Below are 23,053 nucleotides of genomic sequence, written 5' to 3' on the forward strand. Positions count from 1 at the left end.
TGCCACTCCTCTCAGTTCTCCAGCACTAAATCCATATTGTTTCATTTCATTTCCACCACCATTCTTCGTGGCTCATATTTTCTCATTTCTCGATCCCCTGCCACTTATTTGACTTGTCTTTGACTTTAGAGAGACATAATTTTCGCTATCACACATATCCACAGGGCATCTTAATTGTCTCCTTCTTGCCCAATATTAGAGGAAGATGTCCTAGGGATAGACATTTATATGTCTCATCCAAAATAATCCTCAAACAATAGGATTTTGCTGTGATAGGTAAAATTCATACGGTGGTTATAATGGATTATAAATCTGAGGTGTGCATTGAGAGTATAGATAGGAATTCAGATAAAATATGTATATAGCAAGAAATCTTCTTGAGTGCTCTGCTGATGAATTGTTGACTCATTTGAAGGGTGTTTCATTTAAAGAGGACTTTTTTCCATATTTATGGGCAGCATGTTTTCTTTAAAGTAGGTATAGCTGCACTCAATATGAGAAATTATGTCCCTGCTCCCAACATAGGTAAAGTTACTTCTCAGAGTTTGATATTCTGTTTTTCTCCTGATTTTGGCATTTGAAATTCCCAAACTAATAGCCTTGTGTATTTTTCTTTAGTCTCCTTAACAGAATGAACTCCATTCCCTTGGTAGCAAGTTTCTAGACGTGGTTTTATTTTTTACTCCGCAGTTCTTTTAATATCTACCAGTGGACCACAGCTTCTTGGCAATGGACACAGGCAACTTGCTAATACCAGGGTAATGTTACCAAATTGCTTCAGAGGGAACTCTTACTTGGAGCCATGTGCTCCTGTGTAAGACTAAATCAGATCAAATCACTGGAGGCTCATGGAGCAACATGCAACATATAACTTAGTTGTATGAAGGAGAGGAACAAAGAAAGTACATTTCAGTTGTGACATTTGTGGTACTGTGAGTGTTCGGAGTTCTGGGAGGTAGAAGGGAAGATGAAAATCAAGACATAACGAAGGATGACCTCTGTGACACTGGACTTAGTGCTGTATTATTATGTCTGAATGTTCTTTAGTCATTGGGTGTGTGTATATGTTGGTGTTCATCTAGCTCATAATAGTCTACCCCCTCTACTTATCCATATTATATATTTTTTATTATTTATTAAGACTTTACTTTTTTTAGGGCAGTTTTATGTTCACAGAAAAATAGAAGGACAGGTACAGAGATTTCATCATATACTCACTGGTTACACACATGCACAGCCCGCGCCTCCCCCACCCCATTATCAACGTTCCCCACCAGAGTGGTACATTTGTCACAACTCATGAACCTACATTGACACATCATAATCACCCGAAGTACATAGTTTACATTAGGGTTCACTCTTGGTAGTATATATTCTGTGGGTTTGGTAAACATATGTAATTACACATATCCATCATTATGGTATCATATAGAATATTTTCACTGCCCTAAAAATCCTGTGTTCTGCCTGTTCACCCCTACCCCCATGTATTTTTTTTAACCTTTTTTAAGTATTTCCAAATACTTAGTATATCCCCACTGTGAACCTTGAAAGTTTCAATAGATTAGGAAATTAAAGTGCAGACAGATTATATAGTTGGTAATACATCTAGAAGAAAACTCAGATCTCTTAACTCCAAAATATCCCATATTATGCCTTGTCTACCAGTGAATAAATGGAGAAGGTTGATGATGAAATCAGTTTCTTACAAATGACTGAGACAAATGGGTAGCTTTTGGGGCCCTAGATGTAATTTTGTAAAATTAGCCATCCTTGAAAAAATAAATTTGAAAGACATCTGCAGTTGTTGGAAAGAGGGAATAGATGCCATCACGTGGTATTCATTTGCAGGGATCAGATTTTCCTGAGTCAGAAGGGGGTTAAGAGATCTGCCAAATGCTTGGGAATGGGTTCAAATTATTGTAGAAGTGCGATGAAAAAACATGATTGATTGAGCTCAAGAGTATTTGCCCTATTCTTCAGTAGGTTGCCTTCCTGCAATTCTTCCCCCCAGTTTTATGATTCCCCTCTAAAAACTTAACTCTTAATAGAAATGATTTGAAGCCCTTATCTTGACTTTCCAAGCAAAGTAAATACATCTATGAATGTGTTTATTGTTTTTATATCCCAGCATTATAGCTAAGCTATGCTATGCTCATTTTTGTTCCTGTATTTGACAGTTATTTAATATTAACTGGTCACCAACAGTATAGTAAAAAATGAACTATAATTAGAACCTAAGAGAGATATGAAGGAAATCTCCAGTAGTGCTGAAGTGGAGAGCAAGGTTTCTCAACTTCAGCATTATTGACATTTGGGGCCAGATCATTCTTTGGTGATTGTGATGGGGGAGGCTGTCCTGTGCACTGTGAGGTGTTGAGCAGTATCCCTGGATTCCACTAACAAGTTGCCAATAGCAACCTACCTCCAGATCTAACAATCAAAAATGTCTCCACACTTAATGTTCCCTGGGGACAAAACCACCCCCAGTTAAGAATCATTAGTATAGAGGTAAAAGAGTAAACTACCATAGATTGGACCTTTGAGGTACAGCAGGAAGTAACAAATTGGAAGAGAAGGTGGGTCTAAAAGATCAAGGCAGAAAGTAAGAATGATTTAAGGAACCCCATGAGGAGATCATAGGATTAGGGAAAGAAAGGGAAGACCCAGCACAGCCAAAAATAAATAAAAGACGAGCCACTTGCTACAACTCACCAATTGCAGGTGGCTTCTGAAGCACTCCTTAGAATGCTAGGACTCTGGAACAGTTTGAAAATCACTCTGGGGGTAGGCACCTTATCTGTAAAGGGCCAGAGAGTACATATTTTCAGTTTTGTGAACCATATAGTTTCTTTTGCAACTGCAGCTGCTCAACTGTGCCATTACAGCAGGAAGACGGCCCTAGCCAATATGTAAATGAGTGAGCATGGCTGAATTTGGCCCACTGCTGACCATTTTGGTTTGCTGGCTCCCAAAACCTCTGGAGAAATATCAATAACCTCAGATATGCAGATGACACCACCCTTATGGCAGAAAGTGAAGAAGAACTAAAGAGCCTGTTGATGAAAGTGAAAGAAGAGAGTGAAAAAGTTGGCTTAAAGCTCAACATTCAGAAAACTAAGATCATGGCATCAGGTCTCATCACTTCATGGCAAATAGATGGGAAAACAGTGGAAACAGTGGCTGACTTTATTTTTGGGGGCTTCAGAATCACTGCAGATGGTGATTGCAGCCATGAAATTAAAAGACAATTACTCCTTGGAAGGAAAGTTATGACCAAGCTAGTCAGCATATTAAAAAGCAGAGACACTACTTTGCCAACAAAGGTCCATCTAGTCAAGGCTATGGTTTTTCCAGTGGTCATGTATGGATGTGAGAGTTAGACTATAAAGAAAGCTGAGCACCAAAGAATTGATGCTTTTGAACTGTGGTGTTGGAGAAGACTCTTGAGAGTCCCTTGGACTGCAAGGAGATCCAACCAGTCCATCCTAAAGGAGACCAGTCCTGGGTGTTCACTGGAAGGACTGATGTTGAAGCTGAAACTCCAATACTTTGGCCACCTGATGCGAAGAGCTGACTCATTGGAAAAGACCCTGATGCTGGGAAAGATTGAAGGTGGGAGGAGAAGGGGACAACAGAGGATGAGATGGTTGGATGGCAACACTGACTCAATGGACATGGGTTTGGGTAGACTCCGGGAGTTGGTGATGGACAGGGAGGCCTGGCGTGCTGTGGTTCATGGGGTCGCAAAGAGTCAGACACGACTGAGCAATTGAACTGAACTGAACTGAAAACCTCTTTCATTTTTTACAAATGGGAGAACAGGGAAGGAAATTACCATTAAGAGTGGAGGTGGGACTAGAACCCAAGTCTCCTGATTGCCACCTTTACCTTTCAATTTACTGTCAAATGGAAATTTCTGATGTGTGTGTACAAATGTGTGTGGTGGGGCAGGGAATGATGTCTGCCTAAGTGTCTTTATTTAAACAGTACCTTTGACTATAGGTAAAGTATTTCTCAGACTTTCCTGGTGACACAGTGGTAAAGAATCTGCCTGCCAATGCAGGAAACTCAGGTTCAATCCCTGGATTGGGAAGATCCCCTGGAGAAGGAAATGGCAACCCACTCCAGTATTCTTGTCTGGAAAATCCCATGGACAGAGGAGCCTGGTGGGCTATAGTCCATAGGGTCACAAAGAGTCAGACACGATTTAGTGACTAAGCAACAACAAAAATATTTCTCATAAAGCAGAAGTGCCCTCCAAATTGTATCATTTTGAGAGAATACAGCTTCTAATTGTATCTCCAATGAAAGGCCTTGCCCTCTAAAGATATGTGAAGCTCTGTTGCACAAGGGGTTTGAGGCCTCTTTGTTATATGCCTTCCTGGGGCAAAATGGCTATGTTTTTAATGCCTTAATTGATGTGATAATTAGACTTATTGAAATAATGAGAACTATGTCAAGGCTATCTGGAGTGAATGTTCCAAGTTGAGAGGACTAGAGGATGTGCGATTTGGCATTAACTTTTTCTTTAAAACAGAAAAACAACTCTGAGTACTTTTTGTACCAGACACTCTACTAAGCACTTCATTTTTATCTCATTTGTTCCTTCTAGAGGTATATCAAATTATCATCATCTCTATGCTACTGATGAATGAGTAAATGGAAGTTTAGGGACATTAAGTAGCTTTCTTCAGATTTCATACAATTAGTAAGCGGGAGAGCCAAGATTTGGACTTGGGTAGCCTGAGGCCAGAGCCCATGACCTTAACCACTTTCCTCTATGGGCTCTTTCTTTACCTGGAAGGAACCACTGACATTTCTCATGGCATTGAAACGTGAAGTTGAGGACTCAGGATGTCCTAATTACCAAGCTAACATTTGAGGAGCTTAGCATATGAGATAGTTTTACAGAAGAGAGGCAGAAAATAAAAGGGGGTTTACCATGATGAAGGTAAAAATGAAGCATATAAAGTCTAGGATAATAGAGGAGTTAATAAGCCTAATAGACCTGTGGTATTTTCTGTGTATAGATGAGACCTAGAAAACATAGAATATATAACCTTGAAGATTGCTGACTTCATTGAGTGCATCTTTATAGGGTCTTACACTGGTAGTATCCACTGGTAGTATGTAACAGTTGTCCTTTTGTATCCTAAATTATCTAGGGGTTAAGCATTTACTAGGTGATCTTGGTATTTAATAGGGCTTCCCTGATGGCTCAGATGGTAAAGAATCTGCCCGAAATGCAGGAGACATGGGTTCAATCCCCCGGTCAGGAAGATCCTCTGGAGAAGGGAATGGCAACCCACTCCAGTATTCTTGCCTGGAGAATTCCATGGATAGAGGAGCCTGATGGGCTACAGTCCATAGGGTTACAAAGAGTTGGACACGACTGAGCAACTAACACTTTCACTTTCTTGGTGTTTATGTTTGAGCTGCACTGTTTCTTCTTTAAAGAAAGTAGAAGAGTTATGCCAACCACAGAGGTCCTGGTACCTTGTGGAAAACCATCCCAGTGGCAAAGCATAATGGGATTTTTCTTAGCCTGCTTGTGGAAGTTGTCTGACTTGTGTAACTGTCTTCAGCCAACTCAGAAAACTCTAGGCCTTTATTGCTTTTCCCTTCCAGATGGTTAGCTCAGTGACTTCTACTGCTGGGGATTCCTTAGCTAAGACATTGAGGGTACCTTTCTGAAGAAAGACAGGGCATGGAGAAAGACACCTAGCCCTGGACTGATTGTTTTTCAGTTCTCTGACCTTACATTGCAGTACTTTACCATCAAGGCAAGAACTGCATGCTATCTAACTTTAATTGCCTTTAAGTATAACTGCTGTAAGCCTCAGTAATTATAGTTGACATTCTCTGCATTAACATTGCATGGCTCCCCTAGGGTTTTCAGAGTGATTCACAAATAAATGCATTCAGCTTTAAATAGCTCATCAGGACTATGGAACCCAAAAGGTGAAGGATAGAGGATATTTTCTGCTCTCCAATTATTCAAAGCTTAGCAAATAAGAAGGCAGGGGTGTCCATGGCTTAAAGGTCTCGATTGCCCTAGTCCATGTTATTACAAATAGTCACATATCCCAGGAAAGAAAGGTTTAAGCTTATTAAGAGAAAGAGAATGGCAATTTTTGTTTCTTTTATTTCCTAGGTGAAGGTCTAATGGATAGAAGCATTTAGACTTATAACTTGCCTCAGCTGGTTTACAAGGCTAGATTGAACTAGGCCTTGGAATGAAAGGAAATGTCAAGACATGTAGTGCAAATTTTTTAGGTTTTCCCAGTCACCTAGGCAAAGCATAACACAAATCTGGTAGGAAAATAGAAGTTTTCTTCTACCTAGAGAAAGTTCAGCGACTCTAATTTGGAGAGAGAGCAGGTAAAAGACAAGGAGAGGTTCCCAGTTGGCATGTACCATCGTTGTCTAACTGGACATTCTAGAGAGCAGTTGATTTGGACACATTTCCTTGAATCTGTTTCCTGGTTTCTGCGATGAGGGAGTCAGGTTGGTTCTGCTGGCTTTGCTCCAGCTAAATGGATGGGGGCAATGCTGGTAAAGTGGGTAACCTCTTACATTGCAACTGTCTACCTAGGTATCTCAAGGGCTTGGGAATTTGTTGGAAAGTTAGAGTTGAGCTGAATTCTTGAATTTCCTTTGGACCATGTTATCAATAATATCTTCACATTTAAGTCTTTGCAGTGAGATTTCAGGAAAATAATAATAACAGATGTGACCAGCTGGGAAGAATTTCTGCTATAGAAAGAGTCCATGAGTTGATTTATTAGCAAGAGAGGCACTCCCACAATCATTTTAAGTATTAAGGAGCATCATCTGCTCATTCCTAACAATTTGGGAAAGTTGTACTTTCCCCTGTCTTCTTAGATGTTGAGAGTAAATATGTTGTTGTTGTTGGTAGTGTGGTCACTAATTTGTGTCTGACTCTTCTGCAACCCCATGGACTGTAACCCACCAGGCTCCTCTGTCCATGGGATTTTCCAGGCAAGAATACTGGAGTAGGTAGCCATTCCCTTCTCCAGAGGATCTCCCTGACCCAGGGATCAAACCCGCATCTCCTGCATTGGCAGGCAGATTCTTTACCATTGAGCCCCCCAGGGTGTGTATGCCTTCTTTTAAAAGCTCTGGAATTCTCTTCATTCCTTCCTTCCAATGGAATCAGGGATTTGCCATGGTGGAATTTGCCTTGGAAGTTACAAGGGTACAAAGAACTCAAACTCTTAGTCCCAGCCTGCTTCAGCTTTTGTTTTTGGTTATGGTTCATAGACTTGCAAAGAGAAAGAATTATTATATGTGATCTCATTTAGTCTTAGATTTGATTCATTATTTGGCATCTTTAGATACCCTAAAGGTCCCAGAGTGAAAGTTAAGAGATTACAGTCCAATGTTATCAACTCAGGCTCAAGAGTGAGGCAGAAGTCGCAAATGACCTGTGTTCTTTTAATATAGAACTGGTGGAGAAATGTCTATTTAGTTCTTTGGCCCATTTTTTGATTGGGTCATTTATTTTTCTGGAGTTGAGCTGTAGGAGTTGCTTGTATATTTTTGAGATTAGTTGTTTGTCAGTTGCTTCATTTGCTATTATTTTCTCCCATTCTGAAGGCTGTCTTTTCACCTTGCTTATAGTTTCCTTTGATGTGAAGAAGCTTTTAAGGTTAATTAGGTCCCATTTGTTTATTTTTGCTTTTATTTCCAATATTCTGGGAGGTGGGTCATAGAGGATCCTGCTGTGATGTATGTCAGAGAGTGTTTTGCCTATGTTCTCCTCTAGGAGTTTTATAGTTTCTGGTCTTACGTTTAGATCTTTAATCCATTTTGAGTTTATTTTTGTGTATGGTGTTAGAAAGTGTTCTAGTTTCATTCTTTTACAAGTGGTTGACCAGATTTCCCAGCACCACTTGTATAAGAGATTGTCTTTAATCCATTGTATATTCTTGCCTCCTTTGTCAAAGATAAGGTGTCCATATGTGTGTGGATTTATCTCTGGGCTGTCTATTTTGTTCCATTGATCTATATTTCTGTCTTTGTGCCAGTACCATACTGTCTTGATAACTGTGGCTTTGTAGTAGAGCCTGAAGTCAGGTAGGTTGATTCCTCCAGTTCCATTCTTCTTTCTCAAGATCGCTTTGGCTATTCGAGGTTTTTTGTATTTCCATACAAATTGTGAAATTATTTGTTCTAGTTCTGTGAAGAATACTGTTGGTAGCTTGATAGGGATTGCATTGAATCTATAAATTGCTTTGGGTAGTATACTCATTTTCACTATATTGATTCTTCCAATCCATGAACATGGTATATTTTTCCATCTATTAGTGTCCTCTTTGATTTCTTTCACCAGTGTTTTATAGTTTTCAAGAAGACATACAGATGGCTAACAAACACATGAAAAGATGCTCAACATCACTCATTATCAGAGAAATGCAAATCAAAACCACTGTGAGGTACCATTTCACACCAGTCAGAATGGCTGCGATCCAAAAGTCTACAAATAATAAATTCTGGAGAGGGTGTGGAGAAAAGGGAACCCTCTTACACTGTTGGTGGGAATGCAAACTAGTACAGCCACTATGGAGAACAGTGTGGAGATTCCTTAAAAAACTGGAAATAGAACTGCCTTATGATCCAGCAATCCCACTGCTGGGCATACACACTGAGGAAACCAGAAGGGAAAGAGACACGTGTACCCCAATGTTCATCGCAGCACTGTTTATAATAGCCAGGACATGGAAGCAACCTAGATGCCCATCAGCAGATGAATGGATAAGAAAGCTGTGGTACATATACACAATGGAGTATTACTCAGCTATTAAAAAGAATACATTTGAATCAGTTCTAATGAGGTGGATGAAACTGGAGCCTATTATACAGAGTGAAGTAAGCCAGAAGGAAAAACACCAATACAGTATACTAATGCATATATATGGAATTTAGAAAGATGGTAACAATAACCCTGTGTACAAGACAGCAAAAGAGACAGTGATGTATAGAATGGTCTTATGGACTCTGTGGGAGAGGGAGAGGGTGGGAAGATTTAGGAGAATGGCATTGAAACATGTAAAATATCATGTATGGAATGAGATGCCAGTCCAGGTTTGATGCACGATACTGGATGCTTGGGGCTAGTGCACTGGGATGACCCAGAGAGATGGTATGGGGAGGGAGGAGGGAGGAGGGTTCAGGATGGGGAACACATATATACCTGTGGCGGATTCATTTTGATATTTGGCAAAACTAATACAATTATGTAAAGTTTACAAATAAAATAAAATTAAAAAAAAAAAAAAAGAACTGGTGGGACAGTGCTGGTCAATGAAGAGACTAAAGACTTTTGAACCATTGCATGGCACCTTCACTTTTGAGGGGCAGAAATGTTCCAGGAGCACAGCAGTGATGACACTGAGTAATTACTAGGACTGTAGAGTTCAGAAAGACAATTCTGGCCTCCTTGTTGACCACCCTTTTTCTCTTACTTAAAGGGGAGACTGCTATATAAAGGGACTTCCTTTCCATTCCAAATTAAACTCTTCTCCCTGGGGATCCCCCTTTCATTCTTTAGCATTCCCCCCAATATAAGGACCAAAATAAGATATTCCTCCCCCAGAATATTGCAGTTTAAAGAAGGGAAGAGGTGAGGACATCTATAGATGGGAATCTTAGGAGCTTGCTAGCAAAGACTCTCTTGATAGAAATAGACTTGGGGGGAAACATAGATAGAGGGAGAGATAAAAAAGGAGTTCCTAATTCCTAACTGCTGAGACATTCTGTGTACGGTCAACACAAGGCAGCCTGCTACTCATGAAGGATCTTCTTGCTATTCATTCTTTCCTGGAACTGGACAGGAAGAGATGTAAACACAGGGCTGGATTTGGGGGGCTCTATATAACTGACCCTGTTGTTCTCTTTCCTTCCATCTTGCAATTCACCCAACCTGGATTTTCAGCTAAAGAAGAAGCAAGTGTATGTAGATAAGGTGGAAAAGATGCAGCAGGCTCTTGTACAGCTCCAGGCAGCATGTGAAAAGCGAGAGCAGCTGGAGCACCGTCTCCGGACACGACTGGAAAGAGAACTGGAATCCCTCCGAATCCAGCAGGTATGGACAATTTCCAGAAAGTGGGATGGCTCCTGATCGCCCATTTGTCAGATAGTGTCTGACATGAGAACGAAAAATACACTCTTGCCCTACCTGGTCTTACTCCAGAGCGGCTCCCAGTTGTAAAGACATAGTCGGCTTCCTTAGCTTCCTAGCGCAGCACAATCCTTAATGCCTTATAAGAGGTAAAAATGCTATACAAACAGACTTTGGGACATTTTAGGATTGGAAATGGTCGTAAGAGTCATTTAGCCATACATCTCACTTTTTTTTTTTTTGGCCCCATGGTTGGCATCTTAGAACTTAGTTTCCTGACCAGGGATTGAACCCATACCTCCTGTAGTGGAAAGCATGGAGTTTTAACCACTGGACTGCCAGAGAAGTGCCCCAGTCTCCTCAATTTCAGATGAGAGAAAATCAAGACCCAGGAAAGGTTGCATGATTCATTTAAGATCACACAAGTTTAGAGGAAAGGTAGAGATGAAATCCCAGATTTTTAATTTCTGTTTCTATGATCCACTTTCTGAGCAGCATGACAATTTGATATGGCAGGCTCCTTTTGTGGTTCAGAGTCACATACTCAAGCCTAAGGTAGAAAGTCCTAGGAATTTCCCTAGCTTCTGAATTGGAGTCCAAACTGAAGTGGCTTGGGCAGTAATCCTGTCCAAAATTAAGGACTCTTCAAATGGGACTCGGCCCACCATGGTCCTAACTCACTAACGTCAGAGGTCTTGGCATCTCCCCCAACAGCGCCAGGGCAACTCTCAGCCCACCAACGTTTCAGAATACAATGCCGCTGCACTGATGGAAATCCTTCGTGAGAAGGAAGAAAGGATCCTGGCCCTGGAAGCTGACATGACTAAGTGGGAGCAGAAGTACTTGGAGGAGAATGTGATGAGACATTTTGCTCTGGATGCTGCGGCCACTGTAGCTGCTCAGAGGTAAGTAGTTGGCTGGTAAAATCTCGGCATGAAGGGCAGGGGTGGTGGGGAGAACAGAAAAGTGACTGAGTGATAGTTTTTCCAGTGTTTCCTCCCCCCATCATGTTGTGTTTCTTTTTTCTCGGTTTCTGCTTAAGTGTGGTTTTTAGTTTTCTTTAATCTGGTTAATGCAGAGACTGGGCCTTCCCTGGTACCTCAGCTGGTAAAGAATCCACCTACAATGCAGGATACCCTGGTTTGATTCCTGGGTTGGGAAGATCCCCTGGAGAAGGGATGGACTACCCACTCCAGTATTCTGGGGCTTCCCTGGTGGCTCAGATGGTAAAGAATCCACCTGCAATGTGGGAGATCTGGGTTCGATCCCTGGTTTGGGAAGATCCCCTGGAGGAGGGCATGGCCACTCACTCCAGTACTCTTGTCTGGAGAATCCCCATGGACAAAGGATTCTGGTGGGCTACAGTTCATGGGGTCACAAAGAGTCAGACACGACTGGGCAACTAGCACTGCACAGCACATGCAGAGACTGAATGACTGTAGGGGCTGAGGGTACGGGATTGGAAAATTCAAGTTACTGATGAACTTTCTAGACTCATAGTTCAGCTTTCCTCAGGAGCCTAAACAATTGCAGACCGGATCAAGTTGTGTACATCTCTTTCCCCAGGGCCTCAGGTTTTTTGAGCCACATGTGTAGGTTTCTTTGTTTAGCCCCAGGACTAGAATAAAAGCTTCTCCAGAGAAATGCCACTCCAAAACTAAATGTCACTCAGGAGTGGCTACTGCCATTTGATAGCTCTGGCTCCTCCAAGGTATGCCGAAGGTTGTACTGAACCCGAATCTGTCTGTGCCCTTTGAGAAGGTCTATATTTGAAGCCCGCATTCTCAGTGTCCCTGAGTTCATCACATGTAAGCAGTCACATTCCATTTGGTAAAGGAGAGAAAGTGGCAGGAGGCTTTTTCTTTTTTCTTTTTTTGCCTTTTATGTGTTTCCCCTCTTCTCGTTATAAACATTTATTATTGGTCTTTGGAGGACACTGTGCTCTTATCCAGTTTGTCTGTCTTGCTGCTGTTTGTAATCATCCATTGGGAAAGAAACAAAAACTAAATTTGAATCAGGAGATGGTGCATGTTGGAGATAGAAACAGAGCCATGGTCTGGAGTTGGGTAGCTAAGGCAGGCTATAGCATATTGCACCCAGATAGGTCTCTACACAGAAAGTTATTAAAAATCCTGGTGTTGTTTTAGCATTCTTCTAAATGTGGTAAGCCAGCAGAGTCTGGCAGTGGTTGCCAGACTTGGGCTGGAATATGTGTAGAGGGGGCGGTGGATACATTTATTTTTGAGTCCTTCTCTTGCCAAATCAGAGGGAGGTCAGTGCTTAAAAGCTGGACTGGTGGTTTGTAAATCTATTCCCAGTGCTTCAGGAAGATGGCTTACATTTCTCTAATGTGATCTGTCTGTTTTCACATACCCCCTATAAACCTTAAACAAATTGCCTGTGTCTTGATTTTGAGGTCTTCATGGGCTTAAGCTTACCTGTCTTTTTTCTTTCTTCTTCTGAGAACAGTATGCTCAGTACCTGCCAGTGTAGTAATAGAGTGCATAGAAGCCCCAGCTATGCTGGAAGATGGTCACGAGGTTTGTAGGTAGCTTTGAAGCAGAATGAAGTATAATTTTAGCTGCTGGTTCCCAAGAAAACACCTGTGCTCACTCTTTGTTCAGAGGTTGTTCAGGAAACCCTAACGATGAGAGGGAGATGAGGGCATTTTTGTCATCTTTGGGCAGAAACTTAGAAAGCTAGAGCTCATGAAGGTGTGCTGTGTGAGAAAATGTTGGTGCTGGGAAGTTTGCTATTGAAACTGACTTCAGAATAGACTCCAGGTCAAAATTCAGGAATGGTAGGAGGTTGTCATTTGGGGCCTTATATAAAGAAACTACCCCTTTCCTGCCTCCCTGGAAAGTTTAGAATATGGGGAGAATCCCCTTTCAGATGGATTTCTTTCCAGAGTCTGTTGGCTCCCGTAAAAGAGATTTAATTTAAATTGAATTCCTTTAAATTACCAGGTAGAAAGTTTCCATGTAATCACTATTTTCAGTAAAATGGGCATGCTTATCATTTAATGATAAAAAGCAGCCAGTTCCCACCTAGTAGGAACACTTTGTAATAGTTCCCTGGATAAACATTCCATATCTGGACTGTGTACCTTTTGCATGCCTATTAATACAACCCACATGAGAGATTGAGAGATTATATTTGAATTCCTGTAAAATGAGAGAATTGGACTAGGTGATTCCTCCAGACCCTTCTATTGCTAAGATTATACTATTTTCCAAATATTTGCATCTTATGCTCTGCCATGGAGATTGGTCTCCTTTTCCTCCTTTCTTTCTTTATGAGATTTCAGATTTGGAAACTGGCATTCAGAAAACTTTATTTCAGAACCTGTGTGCTTTTCTGCCTTCCCTTTCAACTTCTCTTGCCATTTATTTTCTCTCCAATGATTTCACTTTCCCTCCTCCCAATCCTTAATGTATTGACCAAGGTTCTGCTCTTTGCCCCTTTCTGTAGTAAAGCCTTTATATATTATTTTCTTTCAGAATAATTTTTAAGTGCCTAGGCTATTGGCTGCAGATAGAAAGTGCTCAACATACGTTTGAGTGATAAAGGAAAGAAAGAAAGGACAAAAAATGAAAGAAGGAGAAAAGAAATGAAAGAAGGACAAATTATTTATCACTACAATTTAAATCCTTAAATCTAGTGTCACGTTGTAATGGCCTACTTGGTTTCTTCTGTGTATTCTGCTAGTATCCCAAACTTAATATATTCCTAAAATAATAGCTCATAGGTAAATAACAGGTTTCATGATTAGGAAATGTTGCTTTGGTGGTGTCAATGGTAGTTGCAGAATTTTTTTCAATTGAAGTATAAGCTACATATTTAAAAACTACTCATTTTAAGTGTCTGGTTTGGTGAATGTTGGTAATAATATACAATAATGTAAGATATTATTGTATATGTATCCACTATCAAAATAGAGGACACATTCTAAAGTGTCCTTATGCCCCTTTAACTCGAACCCCTCCTCCTATGCCTGACCCCAGACAACATCTGTTCTTTGTCATTGTAAGTTTGCCTTTTCCGTTGGCAAACTTGCAACATTGCCCAACATTGGGTTGGCCAAAAAGTTTGTTTGTTTTTGCAAAAAAATCCTAAATGTCATATTTTTTAAAAGGCCATATAGTATGTACTCTTTTTTTAAATTTCTTTCACTCAGCATGATTACTCTGAGCTTCCTCTAAATTAATGTGTATATTAATAGTCTGCTCCTTTTTTATTGCTGAGTAGTGTTCCATCACATGGATGTACCACACTTTATGCATTCATTTGATTATGGATTTTGAGATTGTTTCCAGTGTTTGGCCACTGTGAATAATAAAATACAGATTTTTAATACAAAAATAGACATCTATCTTTTCTCAGGTGAGAAGACATTAGGTTTTCTGTTTATACTCATTGTGGCACTTTGATTCTATGAAACATCTCTTGTCAAAGGGAAAGCTGTCAATGCAAGAAATTACATGTAGTGTTTACTATAAGATGCTCTTCTAAGTGCTTTACAATTATTGCTTATCTTAATGATAATCCTTTGAGCAAAGTACTAGTTTTCATTCTATAGACAAGGAAATTGAAGCACAGACAGATGAAATACTTCCCCCAAGATGATACAACTATTAAAAAACAGAAGAACCAGGACTTAAATCTGCATTTTTGACAACTTAACTGCTATATTCTGCTGTGCCCCATATAGGATGATTTCAAAGGTGATGAAATAGGGATTATCCCCATTTGAGAGTTGGTATTTGAGGTTTATTTAATTTCTTAGACTATTATAAATAATCTCAATAACATAGCCTATATTATAACTTCATATTATTGTGTTCCTAAAGATTCCCCTCTAGATGCCTAATGTAGATGAGGGAAATTACTAGCAAGTAGGAGTTCATCTAAGAAGAACAAATTTGGCAATGCAGATTTTTAGTTTCAGCTCACAAATGGTGATCTATTTCTAAATAGCAGCAAAAAGACAAAAAGATAACACACCTGACCAACCATGTAACTTATTTCTTTGCACTTACTAAATCAGGTTGTTACTGTTCTCCAAATGTGCAGTGTTTCACTTTTATTTGGGACCAAGTACATCTGGGAAAGAGGGAAGTAAAGAAATAGATAGCAGAGGGTAGAAGCTGGTCACACTTCTTATGCATGTCTATCTAATCTTGCACTGTGGAGACCTTTCTCCAGTTCCTTTCTCAGTTTTTCCTCTCATTCTACCTTCTGTCTTAGTTATCTTGCTCTCTACTCTAGCTTCACAACTGGGTATTGCTTTTGCTTTGGCTCCATCCCTTCATTCTTTCTGGAGTTATTTCTCCACTGATCTCCAGTAGCATATTGGGCACCTACTGACCTGGGGAGTTCCTCTTTCAGTATCCTATCATTTTGCCTTTTCATACTGTTCATGGGGTTCTCAAGGCAAGAATACTGAAGTGGTTTGCCATTCCCTTCTCCAGTGGACCACATTCTGTCAGACCTCTCCACCATGACCCTCCTGTCTTGGGTGGCCCCACATGGCTTAGTTTCATTGAGGTAGACAAGGCTGTGGTCCATGTGATTAGATTGACTAGATTTCTGTGATTATGGTTTGTGTGTCTGCCCTCTGATGCCTTTCACGACACCTACTGTCTTGCTTGGTTTTCTCTTACCTTGGACGTGGGATATCTCTTCACAGCTGCTCCAGCAAAGTGCAGCTGCTGCTCCTTACCTTAGACGAGGGGTATCCCCTCACAGCCGCCCCTCCTGGCCTTGAATGTGGAATAGCTCCTCTCCACCCTCCTGTACCCACGCAGCCACTGCCCCTTGGACATTGGGTTGCTCCTCTTGGCCGCTGCCCTTGACGTCGGGCATGGGGTAGCTCCTCCTGGCTGCCACCCCTGACCTGGTGATAGAAGCAAGGTCTGATGCTGTAAAGAGCAATGTTGCATAGGAACCTGGAAAGTTACGTCCATGAATCAAGGCAAATTGGAAGTAGTCAAATAGGAAATGGCAAGAGTGAATGTAGACATCCTAGGAATCAGCAAACTAAAATGATCTGGAATGGGTGAATTTAACTCATATAACCATGATATCTACTACTGCGGGCAGGAATCCCTTAGAAGAAATGGAGTAGCCATCATGGTCAACAAAAGACTCCGAAATGCAGTACTTGGATGCAATCTCAAAAATGCCAGAATGATCTCTGTTCGTTTCCAAGGTAAACCATTCAATATCACAATAATCCAAGTCTATGCCCTAACCAGTAATGCTGAAGAAGCTGAAGTTGAATGGTTCTATGAAGACCTACAAGACCTTTTAGAACTAACACACAAAGAAGATGTCCTTTTAATTATAGGGAACTGGAATGCAAAAGTAGGAAGTTAAGAAACACCTGGAATAACAGGCAAATTTGGCCTTGGAATATGGAATGAAGCAGGGCAAAGGCTAATAGAGTTTTGCCAAGAGAACGCACTGGTCATAGCAAACACCCTCTTCCAACAACACAAGAGAAGACTCTATACATGGACATCACCAGATGGTCAACACCAAAATCAGATTGATTATATTCTTTGCAGCCAAAGATGGAGAAGCTCTATACAGTCAGCAAAAACAAGACCAGGAGCTGACTGTGCCTCAGATCATGAACTCTTTATTGCCAAATTCAAACTTAAATTGAAGAAAGTAGGGAAAACCACTAGACCATTCAGGTAGGACCTAAATCAAATTCCTTATGATTATACAGTGGAAGTGAGAACTAGATTTAAGGGACTAGATCTGATACATAGAGTGCCTGATGAACTATGGACGGAGCTTCATGACATTGTACAGGAGATGGGGATCAAGACCATCCCCGTGGAAAAGAAATGCAAAAAAGCAAAATGGTTGTCTGAGGAGGCCTTACAAATAGCTGTGAAAAGAAGAGAAGTGAAAAGCAAAGGAGAAAAGGAAAGATATAAGCATCTGAATGCAGAGTTCCAAAGAATAGCAAGGAGAGATAAGAAAGCCTTCTTCAGCAATGAGTACAAAGAAATAGAGGAAAACAACAGAATGGGAAAGACTAGGGAGCTCTTCAAGAAAATTAGAGATACCAAGGGAACATTTCATGCAAAGATGTACTTGATAAAGGACAGAAATGGTATGGAACTAACAGAAGCAGAAGATATTAAGAAGAGGTGGCAAGAATACACAGAAGAACTATACAAAAAGGATCTTCATGACGAATATAATCACAGTAGTGTGATCACTCACCTAGAGCCAGAGATCCTGGAATGTGAAGTCAAGTGGGCCTTAGAAAGCATCACTACGAACAAAGCTAGTAGAGGTGATGGAATTCCAGTTGAGCTATTTCAAATCCTGAAAGATGATGCTGTGAAAGTGCTACACTCAATATGCCAGCAAATTGGGAAAACTCGGCAGTGGCCACAGGACTGGAAAAGGTCAGTTTTCATTCCAATCCCAAAGAAAGGCAATGCCAAAGAATACTCAAACTACCGCCCAGTTGCACTCATCTCACACGCTAGTAAAGTAATGCTCAAAATTCTCCAAGCCAGGCTTCAGCAATATGTGAACCATGAACTTTCAGACATTCAAGATGGTTTTAGAAAAGGCAGAGGAACCAGAGATCAAATTGCCGACATCTGCTGGATCATTGAAAAAGCAAGAGAGTTCCAGAAAAAACATCTATTTCTGCTTTATTGACTATGCCAAAGCCCTTGACTGTGTGGATCACAATCAACTGGAAAATTCTGAAAGAGATGGGAATACCAGACCACCTGACCTGCACCTTGAGAAATTTGTATGCAGGTCGGCAAGCAACAGTTAGAACTGGACATGGAACAACAGAATGGTTCCAAATAGGGAAAGGAGTACGTCAAGGCTGCATACTGTCACCCTGCTTATTTAACTTATATGCAGAGTACATCATGAGAAACGCTGGGCTGGAAGAAGCACAAGCTGGAATCAAGATTGCCGGGAGAAATATCAATAACCTCAGATATGCAGATGACACCACCCTTATGGCAGAAAGTGAAGAGGAACTAAAAAGCCTCTTGATGAAAGTGAAAGAGGAGAGTGAAAAAGTTGGCTTAAAGCTCAACATTCAGAAAACGAAGATCATGGCATCTGGTCCCATCACTTCATGGGAAATAGATGGGGAAACAGTGTCAGACTTTATTTTGGGGGGCTCCAAAATCACTGCAGATGGTGATTGTAGCCATGAAATTAAAAGACGCTTACTCCTTGGAAGGAAAGTTATGACCAACCTAGATAGCATTTTTAAAAGCAGAGATATTACTTTGTCAACAAAGGTCCGTCTAGTCAAGGCTATGGTTTTTCCTGTGGTCATGTATGGATGTGAGAGTTGGACTGTGAAGAAAGCTGAGCACCGAAGAATTGATGCTTTTGAACTGTGGTGTTGGAGAAGACTCTTGAGAGTCCCTTGGACTGCAAGGAGATCCAACCAGTCCATTGTAAAGGAGATTAGCCCTTGGATTTCTTTGGAAGGACTGATGCTAAAGCTGAAATTCCAGTACTTTGGCCACCTCATGCGAAGAGTTGACTCATTGGAAAAGACTCTGATGCTGGAAGGGATTGGGGGCAGGAGGAGAAGGGTATGATGGAGGATGAGATGGCTGGATGGCATCACCAACTGGATTGACATGAGTTTGGGTGAACTCTGGGAGTTGGTGATGGACAGGGAGGCCTGGCGTGCTGCAGTTCATGGGGTTACAAAGAATTAGACACGACTGAGCCACTGAACTGAACTGACTACTCTAGCTTCAAATCTGACATCTCTAAGATTAAAGTTAGAATTTTCAACAACTTGTTGTGTATTGTCATGGCTATTCAATAAGATACTTTAACTCCACTGTAACTAAAATCAAAACTCATAGCGTTTTCCAAGAAAGAAAGAGAGAGAAAAGTTCTTGGTTTCCTATCACAGAAATAGAGCAGTATGCCATCTTTTCTAGTCATTTGAATTAGAAACAACAAAGTCCTCATTCATTCTTCCATCTCCCTAACACCCACATTTAAATAGTCTCCAAGTTCTAGCAATTCTGCCTCCTGTAGCCTGTTTCTATTTCCTGTGCCACTTCACTGGGTCCCATTTTCAAAATCTGTTGCTGGGATTATAACCTTTCTGACTGGCCTGCCTGATTCTAGTGTTATGGTTCCTTTCATCTCTCCATCACATTTCGGCAGAGATAAAGCTGTCTTCCTAAAACACAGCCTGGATTATTTCATTCCCTTGAAAAGCTCTAATAATCTTCAGTGCCTATTGGAATTAAGTCCAAACTCATTTCTGTAGTAGGTAATTCTTTACTTTTTTCCCCCTCCCCTTGCATGTTCCCTGCACTCAGGGACTAGTCTTATCCATGTCCAGTCACTCTCCAGCCTCCCAGGAACTTCAAACACAGTGCTCCACTCATGGTTGAGTTCCCATGTTAAATAAACAAAAGGCTGCTACTGATAGGAAAAGATGGCCTGGAAGTTTAAAAGGCCGCTAGATGTTTTAATTAGGAGGTCATGGGTGATATTCTAGAAAGCAATGTAAGTAATGTGACAGGGATAACTTTGTCAGACAGAGGAAGGAGAGAGAAGATGATTGGAACGATAGTTGCCAGAAACAGTTTACTTAAGAATTTGAGATGCAGGATAGTAAATTCAGGTATCTGGGTTTGGGGTCTGTAGGTTGTCATTTCAAGTCCAGTATCTCTCTGCTGGGTATGGTCAGAGTATTGGAAGTTAGCAGGTCAAGTTGCTCCCTCCAGCACTGTGCCCACTTGCTTTGGCTTAAGCCACTGGCCTGGTAGCCCTGGTCTAGAAGGAAGATTGATGTTGAAGGCCATCCTGGCAGCTCTGTAGGAATTCACTAAGTGCCCCACATTTTCAGGCTCCATTCCTGAGGAGTTCACAGTGTCCATATCAATTAGCTGGCAGGGCTGTGTGTCCCCAAAATGGTCTTTTATGCAATGAAAGTGGCAGGAAGCCAGCACTGGCTCCCCCAGTGACAGAGCCAGGCCATCACATGGGAACTCTGCACTGCGGGGAACTCTGCACTGCGGGGAACTCCTCCAGGGTCATACCTAGAGCTGGAATTCATTCAACTCATACTCTCTTGTAGGCAATTCTCTTTCTACCTATACTTTTCTCTCTTAATAATGGATAGTTTTATTGAGGGATTTTCCTGTGCCTGGCACTGCATGTCTTACATGCATACTTTCATTTTATCCCTCCCCTCCCCATCCCATGAGATATGGGTATAATTATTATCTCAGTTTTGCATACAGAGAGACTGAGGCTTAGGGCAGTTAACCAGTTCCTGAGCTCTTAGAGTTTGTTAGTGGCAGAGGACTTGGGAAAGTGGAACTTGACCCTCACCGGGTCTACAGTCAGGGTCTGTGCTCTCAACACTACACAACGCTGGTTTCTTTTGCATACTTTGGGACACAGAAGCCATTCAAAGTAGGATTACAAGCAAGTGAACTGCAGTAGGGCAAATGTAGAATTCTGCTGCTACTGCTGCTAAGTCGTGTCAGTCGTGTCCAACTCTGTGCGACTCCATAGACGGCAGCCCAACAGGCTCCTCTGTCCCTGGGATTCTCCAGTCAAGAATACTGGAGTGGGTTGCCATTTCCTTCTCCAATGCATGAAAGTAAGAAGTGAAACTGAAGTTGCTCAGTCGTGTCCGACTCTTAGTGACCCCATGGACTGTAGCCTACCAGGCTCCTCTGTCCATGGGATTCTTCAGGCAAGAATACTGGAGTGGGTTGCCATTGCCTTCTCCGAATTCTGAGATGCTAAAATATTTTTAATTTAGCAAATGATGAAAGCCACTGTGGTCCTTTCCCTTCTTGTTCTCCTATTACTTCACAATTCAGGTACATTGTTTCCCACCTCATGTATAAGGGGCAAGCATTTGGGGGAACTGTTAATTTTGCAGAAGCTCTCCAAAGTATCCCAACTTTAATATCTACTTTCTGCCTCTTCCTTCCCGTGCCCCTTCACTGCCATCTGCACTGGTCACAGTCTCTAAGCTCACAGGACGTAACTAGCTGCCAGCACAAAAGCTGCCTGGAGTTCTCCTGCAGATTCTCATTCTCAGAGGAAGTATCGCACAGCAGTGCCGGTCACTGTTTTCTCAGCCCATTGTCTGGTTTTCTTTAAAACCAATGTTATTATAACATTCTTCCTAATCCCTTTTTCTTTCCCTCCAAGTTACTCAAGTAAGATCCAGTTTTCTTTCTTCTCTTCTCTACCACTAGTTCTAAATGAACTAAAGAAAGATGCATGATATCACTTATCAGGAGGATATAGGATTCCCATGTGTCTTTGACTTGTGCTGTTTAAACATCAGCCTTGTCTATGGGTTACATCCTTTCCCTTCCTCTCCATGTCTCTCCCCCACCCCTCACCTCTCTCACATACACATACACACACATACTTTTCTCCTTGTTAGTTACTCTTTGAGTTAATGGCCTGAGACACTTTCAGATGGAACATGATGGTCCCTCAGGCAGTTGGGACGCTGGCAGGAGACTAGTCAGTTGAGGGGGACTCACTGATTTGGCACGAGAATGTTTCATATGTAGCTTCAGTAGGAATCAAGTGGCACTGACTCAAAGACTCTGCTTCTCACTCAGTTCCCATGCCCTACCTGAACTGGTCTGTTGACATGTCTAGAGTTCATTTTTAGCAAACACTCAGGTAGAGTTACTGCTGTTGAATGTAGCAACAGCAATTTGGTACATTCTCTGACTTCCTTCAAAGTCTAGTTTTTTCCTCTCCATGACTGTCATGAGAATAAAATGGGCATTTCGCATATGTAATATAAATACTATAAAGTTAAAAAATAAATGTCTTCCTATTGCCTGGCCATGATCTAAAAACTTGAAGGTACTTTCTGCCAGAGGTTTTGGCAGAACTATGTAGTTCTGAAGGCAAGCCTCTGCACCTCTCATAGAATCCATCACTGATTCTTACCAGTAAGTCACCCAGAAAGCCACCATTCCTGATAAGTTTGATTTTAGTTTAGGACTTTCTGACAATACGTTTGACTTAGGAGGGAGATAGGGTTCATCAGTTTTGTTGCCCTCCCATCATCATCACTGCCATTTTCCTTCCCAGGGACACAACAGTCATCAGTCACTCTCCTAATACCAGCTATGACACGGCTCTAGAAGCTCGCATCCAGAAGGAGGAAGAAGAAATCTTGATGGCTAACAAGCGTTGCCTTGACATGGAGGGCAGGTAAAATGCTGATCTGGACTCTGGTGGATCTGAGAGTTGGTGCAGAGACACCAGATAGGTCAGTAGGGAAGAGCAAGCATCTTCATTCACCGCAGGGACACCTGATAAGGCAACCTCCTCCACCCCTTTCCCCGCTCCCAGCCTGTTATTTAGGATTTGAGATGGAATGACCTTTACCTTGATTATTCTAACTCTGGAATTCCAAGTAATACTGCTTTCCTCATTGTCCTTGGTAATTGCTTTCCATAGGCCCTCTGCCAGAACTGAATTGTTAGTATTTGCACTCTGGGGTATTCTTTCTAGGATTGCACCTCAACTCTGTGGTACAGTAAAGTGCTTGGCAAAAGAGCATCCACTCAAACTGGGAGATAGGGTATCTGATGTCTCTCATAAGCTCATGGTCACTTACTTATTAGCCCAAGTTGTAGCCCATTCGTAGAAGTTCTCATTGACTGACTCATCATTTCCATTGACTCAGATTCTTATCTGTGGTACCCACTGCATCAGTTTACTCTCTGACATACAGCCTTTCTTTTCACAGATACTTTTTCTTTGGCTTCCTAAGGTTTAAGCAATAACTCCTGGATGATCTGCTGTGCCCATTTGGGTGTGCATTAAAAATTGTTGCAAGACACTGTCTCTTGTCTTACAACTCAGAAATAA

The 23,053-nt window shown here is 41.4% G+C and overlaps 1 protein-coding gene across 8 annotated transcripts in view; it reads left to right on the forward strand.

Moving 5' to 3' along the window:
- Nucleotides 1-23,053, forward strand: part of AMOT (angiomotin) — a 68,407-nt gene that overhangs the window by 38,719 nt on the left and 6,635 nt on the right. For all 8 annotated transcript variants that reach the window (XM_070366308.1, XM_070366307.1, XM_070366311.1 and 5 more), the window contains 3 exons: nt 9,962-10,111; nt 10,862-11,052; nt 22,268-22,390. In XM_070366308.1, the coding sequence (XP_070222409.1) occupies nt 9,962-10,111; nt 10,862-11,052; nt 22,268-22,390 (464 nt within the window). The remainder of the gene's footprint in view (nt 1-9,961; nt 10,112-10,861; nt 11,053-22,267; nt 22,391-23,053) is intronic.

Source organism: Bos mutus, chromosome X, assembly GCF_027580195.1.
Source record: "Bos mutus isolate GX-2022 chromosome X, NWIPB_WYAK_1.1, whole genome shotgun sequence".
Classification (NCBI taxonomy): domain Eukaryota; kingdom Metazoa; phylum Chordata; class Mammalia; order Artiodactyla; family Bovidae; genus Bos; species Bos mutus.